Source organism: Oryctolagus cuniculus, chromosome 1 (genome assembly GCF_051225735.1).
Source record: "Oryctolagus cuniculus isolate XC-2025 breed Fujian yellow rabbit chromosome 1, ASM5122573v1, whole genome shotgun sequence".
Taxonomy (NCBI): domain Eukaryota; kingdom Metazoa; phylum Chordata; class Mammalia; order Lagomorpha; family Leporidae; genus Oryctolagus; species Oryctolagus cuniculus.
Window position 1 is genome coordinate 63,335,001 of NC_142867.1, and position 11,474 is coordinate 63,346,474.

The 11,474-nt window shown below is 56.9% G+C and overlaps 2 protein-coding genes and 1 pseudogene across 2 annotated transcripts in view; 1 reads left to right on the forward strand and 2 right to left on the reverse strand.

The window, feature by feature from the left end:
- Positions 1–11,474, reverse strand: part of ART1 (ADP-ribosyltransferase 1) — a 65,678-nt gene that overhangs the window by 39,121 nt on the left and 15,083 nt on the right.
- Positions 1,601–9,641, forward strand: LOC100341915 (GPI-linked NAD(P)(+)--arginine ADP-ribosyltransferase 1-like). The gene is made up of 4 exons (XM_051823021.3): positions 1,601–1,676; positions 5,846–5,969; positions 6,268–6,991; positions 8,026–9,641. The coding sequence occupies exons 1-4, from the start codon at positions 1,636–1,638 to the stop codon at positions 8,121–8,123; spliced, it is 987 nt and encodes a 328-aa protein (XP_051678981.2). The 5' UTR covers positions 1,601–1,635; the 3' UTR covers positions 8,124–9,641.
- LOC100341662 (neuronal acetylcholine receptor subunit alpha-10-like) lies at positions 9,448–11,394 on the reverse strand (annotated as a pseudogene).

An 11,474-nucleotide genomic window follows, 5' to 3' on the forward strand; every position in this document is an offset into this window, starting at 1 on the left:
AGAGCACAGGCGGCCCTAAGGCCACGCCCCCTTCCCCCAAAGCACGGGAACCAAGAGCATCCAAGGTCCGTCATGGAGTTCAATGTCCAAATGTTTGGACACACGGTACACCCACCAGTTAGTAGCTGTTACCACTGCTGCTAATTTCTTTTTAATATTTTTATTTAGGGGCCAGCACTGTGGTGATGCTGTGTCAGCAATTTGAATGGGTACTGGTTTGAGTCTTGGCTCTTCCACGTCCTATCCAGCTCTCTGCTATGGCCTGGGAAAGCAGTCCAAGAATTCTTGGCCCAAGACCCTGGGCCCCAGCACCTGGGAGAACAGGAAGCAGATCCTGACTCTTGGCTTCGGATCGCCACAGCTCTGGCCATTGTGGCCATCTGAGGAGCGAACTGCAGGTGGAAGATCTCTCTGTCTCTCTTTTTCTCTCTCTCCCCCTCTGCCTCTGCTTCTCAGTAACTTTACTATTCAAATAAATAAATCAATCTTGTAAAAAATGTTTTCTTCTCAGACAATCCTTTTTTCTCCAAAAATCCTTCCTGAGGACCAAACGGAAAGTCCAACCAAGTGTCCAGCACGGGGAGTGTGGGGAAGAGAGATGGAGAGTGAGACAACCCCAGAACGAGCGCTTCCGGGGAAGCAGCCTCAGGACCCCCCTTCCGGCGACAGGTGCAGCTCCAACGCTCCCACCCTCCTAGCCGCTGTTACTGTGGAAAGTGGCATCGTGGGGACATTTGCTGCTCCCTCTCCCAGTCCTGAGTGTGGGCATTTGCACAGCAGATAATGTGAGGGGACAGCCTCCAGGCCAGATTTCCTGGGGTCACTATTTGGTCTCTGTCCACTCTCTGCCTTTGGGGAATTGCTTCTCCCATTCCAGGACCTGGAAACCCCCAGAGGTCTCAAGAGATGGAGTGAAACAGTCATGGGAGAGGGTCCTGGGTGGGCAGTGGTCCCCCAGGACCTGGCACCTGGGACCTGGCCTCCTTAGTCTGAATCTCTGCCTTGCTGGTCACTTAAAAGTCACAAAGTGCAAGAGATTCTCTCTGAAGCCTCCTCCTTCTCTCCCCCTGGCTGCTCAGGGTCAGGACCAAATCCAGAGAGGAGGTGGCTGTCTCAGCCTGGATGCTCCACGCCAGGGCCCCACCTTCCCTCTGGCTCCAGGGACTCCCGTTTCATGGGAATGTTATAGAACCATGGGAAATATTAAGAAGCAAATCGGTATCATTAGCACCACACTTCCAGTGGTCGGTGATCTGGTGTTTGTAAAGGAGATACCAGGGGCAGAGTTATTAGGACAAATTGATGACTGGAGTTACAGAAGCAGAACCTAGGACGTCTTCACTCCCTAACAAGATAACAGGGGCAGCTGTTCACTAGTTAACTTCGAGAGGCCACTTTTCAAGGTGTGTGTGGGGGAGGGGGCTCTGCCCCTCTTTCTTTGTCTCTCACTGTGGCCGGATTTCCTCCCGCGGAGCAGCACTGGCCCAGGTCAGATGGGCTGAGGTGAGGGTGTCTGAACCTCAAGAAGATACTAGAAAGAGGGGGGAGTTCGAGTTTCTGAGCAGATGAGAGGGGGAGGGGTGGGACCGACAGTATAAAGGGGGGCCTGTCCTCCTCTCCCCTGGTGACCATCACATGAAGCCAACACCAGCTCCCCTGCCCCGGACAAGGCCTAGGTAAGGGGCTCGCCAACCTGCTCCTGGGGGCTGGGGAGTGAGCGGTTTTAGAGGTGAAGTTTTGGGGATTATTCGTGGAGTTTTAAGAGTCACAAGGACGGTTCAAGGAAACCTTGGATCGAGAGGTTTGGGAGGTAGGAAGGTTTCAGGCTTTGGAAAGTTTTGGATTCCGAGGGAAAGACTGGTGCGTGTGTCACATTACTAGAAAGGCCTGTTCAGTGCGGGCCTGGGTCAGGGTAGATGACAAGAGAACTGCCTTGGGCAGGATGAGAGGCAGAAAAGGGAGCCTGCAAGACTGTGCAAAGCAACAGACAGCCCAGGGCATCTGCTTCTTCCACTCCCACACCCTCCTGTGCCTGCGGCCCCACTCCACACCATCCCTTGGTCGTCAAGGCCAGCAGTCTCCCTGCTTTGAAATGGTCTACATGGTTCACTTTGCCCAGCAAGTCTCAGCAGCATTGTGGGTCCATACTGAGCTTGGCCTTGGGCTAAGCTCCTGGGACATAGAATGGGACACAGAATAGGACATGACTGGTCCTGCCCACGAGGAACTAAGACCACAGGCCAAGCCCAGTGGGAGCCCAGAGGAGTCAGAGGCGTCTGGGAGAGGGGGTTTCCGAGGAGAGGCCATGAGTACAGGACCACAGGGAGGACAGAGCCTGGCGGGGCTGGGAGTTTGTTCTGTAAGCAGCAGCCACACAGGCGCTGGGGCTGAGCCACCAAGCTGAGGCAGGGCAGTGCACAGAGCGCTCACAGGCCGGGCTAAGCGGCTATGGAGGGACGTGTGCTTGGTTCGGGGACTGTTCTGGGTTTGCTGCTCTACCTAGATGGGACTACCTCTGCCCTCATCACTTCATCTCTCCATGTTCACTCTGCATTTAGAGATTTCTCAGGCTCCGCTGTGGAACAGAGAGGTTCTGCACAGGCAGAGAGCGTGGCCAGAGCTGGGCCTCACAGACACTGCTGCCGCTGCTCTCCCTGGGGACAGTGGGGGCTGCCCAGACCTGAGCAGGGCAGGGCATGGGGGTGAGCAAAGGGCAGGAGGACCTAGGAGGGCCCTGTCCCATGAACAGCTCTAGGGGAAAATTCCATTAAGGTTTGTTGAATGATGCAATGAATGGATACCCAGGTGACCTAATAGTCACTGGGAAATCATAGAACAGGAGACTCGAGACTCCCAATGGGACAGGAAACATTCCCCCATCCCCCACCCTCCATCCCAGCTAGACTCAGCCGGGGGAGGACTTAATCCCAAGATGTCAGGAAATCTCCAGGAACCCAAGGCCTAACGCACAGAGCCCTGGAACCCGGGAGCAGCCTTGTTGCTCCTGAGCTCTGGCCTCACCCTTCCAGAGCCCTCTCCTCCCTCTTTCCCTAACTCAAAGCCCCCGCGCCTCTCCCCCGTCTCCTCTCAGTGTCCACTCTGCTCCCTCCTGCACACCGGCCCCTGTCAAGTTCAGATCTCCCAGACAGAACTCCCCATTTCCCTCCACACCTGATCATCATTCACTCCATGTACTAACGAGCACCTGCTCCGTCCTGGGCCTACAATAAGAGCAAGAGGAGCCTTTGGGTCTGCTCTGTAGGGAGAGTGCCGACAGGGAACATGTGTCAGAGGGCCAATCTCCCACGAGGCGTTCTCCCTGCACAAAGCCACCGTGACATCAAAGTTCAAACAGTGGCCCCCAGGACACTCTGCGGGGGACGATGGAGTGGGAGCACAGGACACACGTGTTGCCTATTTCCAAGCTCACCACCCTGTGTACACTGGTGTGCTTTCCCACACCGATTGCACCTCACTTTAACTGGAATAGAGAGAAAAACACTGCCCAGTTCTGTGTCCGCAGAGGCATGCCCTGTGTAATAGAAAAATAAAGTGAACAGAAGTAAAAGAGAAGGTTCACTTAAAAATAAAGTCTCCTCTGCTTGCAGCCCAGAGAATAGAAACCATGTTATTACCCTTGACCTTGCCGCCTTCTCCTCCCTGTAGCCCAGCAGAGCCAAATCTGGAGACTTCCACAGGTGACTCTGGGTGCAGCCTCAGCTCCTTTTCCTTAGGCCACAGGACAACGCCCTCAGCCCACTCCACAGTTCCTCCTATGCAGGGTCAGACGCTCTCGTTCTCCACCTGTTCTCTGCAGGGCAGAGGGCAAGAAAGGAGTCGTCAGAGCTTTAGAGGCCCCGAGAGCTTTGCTGCAGACCTGTTTTGCTGTGTGCCACAGACTCTCGGCAGCACACAAACACGTGTGCTCACGCGTCTCTGGTTGTCTGTAGATCGGCTCCTCTGAACTAGACGGCTTCAGGCTGCCGCTCCTGCTCCCCTGGGCTCCTACTGTTGCACACTGGGCTGGGACCTGCTGCTGTGGATTCATCCCGGGCTCCAGGCTGAAGGGGCAGCTCTGGTCGACAGTTTGTAAGCTTTATAACCCAATGAGAAAATTCTCTTGCTTGGTACAGGTTCCTCCCAAAGCAGACCAGGGTGACAAGGACTCGGGTGCAAGAATTGTCTGTGTAGGGGATTTCAGATGGCCTCTGGAGAGGAACTTCCCTGCACCTTTGGTCCAGGATAATGGTGAAGCCTCAGGCAGTGAGGTGTCTGTGCAGGCCTGGAGGTGGGAGGCTGCCAGCACTCACAAGAGCCATCCCCCCGTGCCCTTGTGTGGACTGTAATGTGAGCTCAGGGTTTATGGCTTGGGAAATCAGCAGGCTCAGGTACACTCTGTTAGCCACACCTGCACATGCAAACCAAGCCAGTACTGAGCCTGCCTGAGTCACATCCAGCCATGAAACAAGCACAATGGCCAAGGCCTTAAGAGCACCAGGCCTGAGTCAAGTGCTCAGCACTTGGGGGCTCACAGAGTGAGGACAGCCCCGCCTGAACCCTGGGATCGGAATCTCCATGCAAACGAGAGGATCTGGTAGAGCTGATCAGGATTCTCAAGTGGTCCCGAGACCACAGACAAGAATGGAGTCATTTTGGGCCGCACACTCCACGACTGCCACAGCATCCTGCCATGGGGAAGCGTGTCTTGTGGTATGCACCACACCGTGGGGCCTCTGGCAGTCCTGCACACTGTGTGCTTCCTCCCATTAGGACACTGATGCTGGCACACTTGTGTTTAGGTTAAGATCTTTGTGCTCCTTCGGTAATGTGTGTCACCCACTACTGAAATTACAAACTCCCATTCATCCCCACATGCACAGCGCTGAAGGCAGCAAGGATGTGCGTTCTGTTTTGGTTCCTAATTTTACCCTCAGGGCCTGCACGCTGCATTAGCCCACAGGGTGTCTGTGGGATAGATGAGTAAGCAGGACCTGAGGGAGGGAAGATCCCAGGTCCAGTTTGGGACGCGCTGGGTGTGGTAAACTCTGCTGCTACCCCACTGAGCAGAGCAGCTCGGTTCTCACCTGTGAGCTGTACACAGCAATGACAGGATCTGAGGTCTGATGATGTAGATGTACAGACACACAGTCCCAGTGTCTGAGGGTCGCTGAGGTCTCAAAGCTCGGTCCCTCCAGAGCCGGGGGGAGTGAGAGGAGATGAGAGTGGGGGCATGACGTCATGCGCCATTGGTGTCAGGTACGCATCGCCGTTGTGAAGGATTTTTCAGGTTTCATCCGACTCCAAAAACTCTAGAGCTACTGACTGCATTACCACTGTGTAAAAGAAAAAGCAAACAGAGATACCAGTGAGTTTCCTTTCACATTCATGGACTTGCAAGGATCCATAAGACATTGGGAACCCTGTGAACTGTGAGGTGAGCTTAGAAAGACTGTGTCATAAAAGAGTGTGTGGGACATTTAAAGTTTGAACAATGAAGATGTATTGCTTTGTAGAAACTTCAATTCAGCCTTTAAAACATTAAAAATTAACGTCACGATGGGACCTGTTCATGTACAGAGATGTAAAGCAAAAAGCAGGTGCTGTGGCTGATGCCGTGGCGTGGGCAGTGGGTGAATTCCCACCTGCACTGTCAGCACCCCAGTCACATGTCACCTCCAGAGAGTGTCCCATGTCCCTTCCAGCAAGACGGGTCCTCTGTCCTCTGGCCCCTCCCCGAGCCACCGTTGCTACCTCATGTCGCTCTGTGCCATACGGGGCAGGGGTGGAGGTGGCACAGACGAGGTGTCAGTGGATGCTTTTTAAAGTGTAGGTTTCAAAACCATAGTTTTCCAGGTGAGGAAAGTGAGAATCTAAGGAGACAGCAACTATACCAGGTGGCCACCAGAATGTGGGTTCCTGCCGTGGCGAATCTGCTCCTTCTGTCCCTGGGCCTTCCGGAAGCAATTCAGGTATGGCTGTCCTCCACCGGCCCCATCCCCACAGGCACCTGAGCTGTCAGGTTCTCACTGCCCCTGGAAAGAGGAGCAGAGAGATGAAGGACCCTGTGCTGCCCACCTTGGGAGCACCTGGCCTGAGGGCACAGCCCCCGCTGGGTCCCCAGGGAGCTTGCGGCTGTGTGTCCAGCCCTCCTGCCTCCTCGGGTTGAGGCCCCTTATTCCATGCTCTGCAATAGAAGCCGCAAGGCATCTGGCCACTCTTTCTCCTGCATCCCAGAGCCTCTCCAAACTTCCATCCCTCTTCTCTCAGGATACACCGCTGGACATGGCCCTGGACTCCTTTGATGACGAGTATGTCGGCTGTGAAGCAGCCATGACAGCTGCCCTCCCGCATCTTCAACTCATGGAGTTCCAGGCTAACAAAATGTATGCGGACGGCTGGGCTGAGGCAAGCCGCAAGTGGCGTGAGCTCCAGGACCAGTGCCCCGCAAGGCTGGCTGCCTTGCCTGAAGGATTCCAGGACAAGCACGGGATGGCCCTGCTGGCCTACACAGACAACAACAGCCTCCTGTACAGGGAGTTCAATGCTGCAGTGCGCAAGGCGGGCTGCTCCCGGGCCTACTACCTGCAGCACTTCTCCTTCAAGACCCTGCACTTCCTGCTGACCGAGGCCCTGCAGCTGCTGAGAAAGAAACAGCGGCAGTCCAGGTGCCATCAGGTGTTCCGGGGGGTGAAAGGCCTGCGCTTCAGTCCATCAGGGCCCGGGGCCACTGTCAGGCTGGGGGGCTTTGCCTCTTCCTCCCTGAGGAAAGATGTGGCCCAGAAGTTCGGCGAGGACACCTTCTTCAGCATCTGGACCTGCCACGGGGTCCTGATCCGGAACTACTCCGCCTCCCCTAGGCAGGAGGAGGTGCTGATCCCCCCCTTTGAGACCTTCCGGGTCATCACGGCCAGAACACTGCCCAACGGCCATGTCCACATCGAGCTCAAGGCACAGGACAAGCACAGCAAATACAACTGCGAGTACATCAAAGGTGAGGAAGACACACCTGTGCAGAAGGCAGCCTCCCCAACTCCCGAGATCCATGGCAAATACAGACCCCTGTCCTCTAGGTCCATGTGACACTTACAGAAGCACTAAATCCAAACTGAGTGAGCAGGAACCAGCCACAGGGAGCAGTCCCTCTGCTCCTTCCAGCTACAGGGATAGCACACTCTGTCCTTGGAGGGAACCAAGTCAGGGCTGGCCACTTGCTTGCTGGGAGGCTGCGGCAGGCTTCCTGACCAGGGCAGGGGTCCTGGGCCATATGAAGGGCAGGCATCCCCAAGGGTGGCAGGGAATTAATTTCTGACTGCAGTACTGACGCCCACACCACCAGTGCCAGAATAATTAGAGCCTCCTCCTAGTTTAGGCGAGGCATGAATTTACAGAGCAATAGGGATCGTGTAGTCTTGCTAGAGGTGGGAGGTGAGGTGAGACAGCAGGGGACTTTGTGCCCCTAAGTTCCAATGCAGCCTGTGGTCAGGCAGGTGGCAGCTGCTCCCTTGTCCATGCTCTCAGGACTGGACAGATTTGGAATCAGAAGGATGTGCCCAGGGGCTTCACCAGGGAGCAGCCCAGTCTGCATGGCTAGTAGCAGGTGGTAATGGTAGAAAATGAGAGCCAGAGACAGGAATGACTGGCCCAGGGGGCAGCCACAACCAGAAGCCAGGTCTCTGCTCTGAGTTCGGATGATGTAATCTCAGCTACTAGAATAGTTTTGCATTTCCCTACCCTCCCCCGCTCCAGTTCTGCCCAGCACCTCTCCTAACAGAAAGCCAAGTTCAGCATCGCTGGAATCCTACTCCCATCTCTGCCCATTTCCCACACACCATGTGGTGTCCCTGTGGAAACAGAAGGTGGCAGCGAGGACCTGATGCCTTCTTGAATAACTGGGGCTCCCAGCTCCCGCTTCACCTGTCTCCCTGCCTCCCTCAATTCCTCCCTTCCTGTCAGACCCCTTCACAATCTGGGTACCAGCGAATTTCACAGCTACGAACCAACTGATCATTGTCTCTCTGTCTGCAGCCTCGGCTCAGGAGCGCCTCTCCACAGCCTGGTCCCTCCTGCTGCTGCTCGCCTTCCTTGCGGTGGGGCCCTTCCCAGGAAGCCCAGGCCTCTTCTGACCCACCAGACTCTGGACATTCCTGCCTGCTGCCTCTGCCCACTCTGCGGATGCTGGCCACGCCCAAGGTGTACAGAGCCAGGATCCCTGGCACACCCATCTGCCGGGACCTCCAGCTATCTCGCTTGTTCGCTCTCTCTCGCTCAAGTTGCAAGATCTGCTGGTGTGGAAAATCAGAAGACACTTTGGGGACTGCACCTCATCCAGAGGTCTAGGTGTGAGACTGTGAAAGGGGGTCAGGGTGAGAAACTCCAGGACAGATGGCAACTCACTCGTAGAAGAGACTTCCACTCATGTCAGGGCTGAAGGGATTTGAGAGTGGGGTCCCTCTAATGCATCACCTGTCCACCTGGAGGCTCCTATTCTCCCCTCCCAGCAGCCCTCTCTGACCTCTCCCACCTGCTGGGGGAGGGGCCCTGCCTCTGTGCTCCCACAGGGCCCTGGTGCTTCCCTATCACCTATCCACGTGTTACTTCCTTGGCCAACGATGAGCTAAATGGGGCAGGGACTGTTCTGACACACAGAGATGGCGCCAGGAAACGTGGGAACCAGGCAGGAACAAATACCTGTGAACAGCGGCTCCCTGCACTGTCCCCACCTTGGACACATTAGGTTCTCAGATGTCACTCTGGGGTATGGGCATGGACTGGATCCAGCCTGGGAGACAGGGGCAGAGGGAACTGCAGGTTCTCTCAGGGCTCAGCAAACCCTAGTCTCTGTCTTGAGGACAAAGCTGTGACTTCCGCTCCAGTCCATGAATGCTGAGGTCCTGTCTCTAAAGAGACAAGCCACATCCATGGCTTCCACCACTGCTGCCCCAAGGGTAGGACAGGACACGGGGCAGGCACAAGGTACACACTCCGTTTATTATCAGCTGGGGCTTCACAGCCAATTGTCGGTGTGGCCTCCTGCTTTGGAATAGGCCATGAATCCCAAACTCTTCCCTGAGTCCCAGGGGAGGACAGGCAGGGCCCAGTCCCTCTCACAGCCACCGCCAGGCACAGGAAAGCTGGCCTTTGTGGTCCCGCACTCCCACCGAGAGCTCTGACAGCGGCCTGAACGCGTCAGTCCCCACCACTGAGCTTGGTCCTGAGCCTCCGTGGACTTCCTCCTCCCTAGGAACCAGGGGAGGGCAGGCCCTGGACTTGCCCTAGTTGGGCTGCACAGATAAGCGCCCCCCTGTGGGCTATGGCAGCAGCAGCGCTGGTTCTCAGGAAAGATGGCCCAGGTTCTTAGGAGCAGCAGGGAGAGACTGCTGGGCACCAGCTGGCCTTGGTCATCCCTGTCTGCAGTGCTGCGGCTGTCACAGGCCCCAACCCAGACCCTCACAGGGCCTGCACCAGCACCAGGAGGCTCATGACCAAGGCCATGCGGAAGAAGATGCCCAGGAAGAAGCGGTCCATCACGCGGGCCAGGCACTTCCAGTCCTCATGGTGGCGCTCGGCATCCCAACGGCTGTGGAAGGTGCTGGCAGTGGTGGCCACATAGCTCAGCAGGGCTTCCTGACGGCACAGACACCGTGACTCATGGCAAGGGCCTCCTGGGGGGCCAGTCCCTTCCTCGGGTGGCTGTGGGTTGGGAGGCGACTCTGGTGGCCTAGACTTCCCTAAGGGCTCCCCCTCATTCCCACACGCACAGGCCTCATACCAGGTGTCCCAGCAGGAGGACTCCAGCCCAGGTGGACACTGTGGGGGCACTGGGACCACAGGAATGCAGGTTCATGATAAGGATGGTGAGGGCTATTGAGAACATGACCATGGTCATAGTGGCCATGTACTGCTTGCCTGCAAGAGACTCAGAGAGTGGGCAGCGCCTCCAACAAGCACTGGGTAGCCCCAGCTTCCCATGTGCACAAACAGGAACAAGCCAGGAGGCTCTCAGGACCCCACCCCACCAAGCCCAGTGCAGGGAAGCAGGGGGAGGTAAGGGTCCAGCTCTCTCCACCCCTGTTTCCTGCAGGTGCATTCTCAGGAGCTACAGTTGTCACAGCCAGAAGCTCATTCACCCACAGTCCCTAAAAGTGCCGCTCTGGGCCGGTGCTGTGGTGCAGAGGGTTGAAGCTCCAGCCTGCAATGCCGGCATCTATGTGGGGGCTTTTTTCAGGCTGAGTTGCTCAGCTTCCGGTCTAGCTTTCTGTATGGCTGGGAAAGCAGTGGAGAATGGCCCCTGACCTTGGGCACCTGCACCCGAGGGAGAACCTGAGGAAGCTGCATCCCCTGTGGTAAATTGGGGAGTGAACCAGCAGATGGAAGACCTCTCTGTATCTCTGCCTCTGCCTCTCTAACTCTGCTTTTCAAATACATAAAGAAATCATTAAAAAAGGAAGTAAAAAAGAAAGAAAAGTGTAACTGTGGAACAGCCATGGGCACGACCTGGGCCGGGTCACTGTCCCTTCTTGCACATTTGCATAAACCAGAACATCGACCTCACAGGTTCAGGGAGGGCTTACCTGAGCTGATCAGCAGTGCACAGCTGGCTCTCGGTACATTTTGCCTACTATTACCACACTGTGGAGGCGGACCTTCCACCAGTGCCTTGAGAAAACACTGACTGCTTCCTGATGGGGTGGGGAGGAGTGCTATCCCTGCAGGGGGCCACTCCCTTCCCCCTCTGTCTCCAAAAGTGGTCGTGCTCCGGGGTCTCCTCCCCAGTACTCAGACACACACACACACACACACACACACACACGGGCGCCCCCCTCGCGCTCACCGATGAGCGACACACTCTCGGCCGGGGGCATGCTCTCGGCCAGGATCAGCTGGAAGAAGGTGAGCGCCAGCAGCACGGTGACGCCCAGGGACACCTTCTCGCCCGAGTCGGCCGGCAGGTGGAAGGCGAGCGGCGCGAGCAGCGAGATGAGCACGCAGGGCAGCAGCAGGTTGCACACGTAGGCGGCGGCGCGGCGGCGCAGCAGCAGCGTGAAGGTCACGTCGGGTAGGGCTCGGAGCAGCAGCCATAGGTGAGCACGCGCCGCCGCGCCGGCATGCCCAGCACGCGCCACTCCACGTTCTCGACGAAGTCGGCCAGGCTGGCGGCGTCGCCGCGTGGCCGCAAGTCCAGCTGGTGCCCGCCGTGCGTCCAGGAGCCAAACGTCAGGCCGCAGCGCTGCGCGTCGAATGGGAAGGCGGCCACTTCCACTCGGCATGAGCTGCGCGTGATGGCCGGCGCGATCAACGCATGGCGCCGTCGTGCCGCACCACCACGTTTGTGCTGGCCGATGCCGGCTGCTCCGTGTCCTCCCTGTGGGCAGGCGGGCAGAGTCACCAGGGGCTTGTTAAGTAAGTAGCCACCCTCCAGAGGATCTGTGACCCCTCGGGGGGAGGGGGGGACTGACTGAAGCCACAGTTCCTAT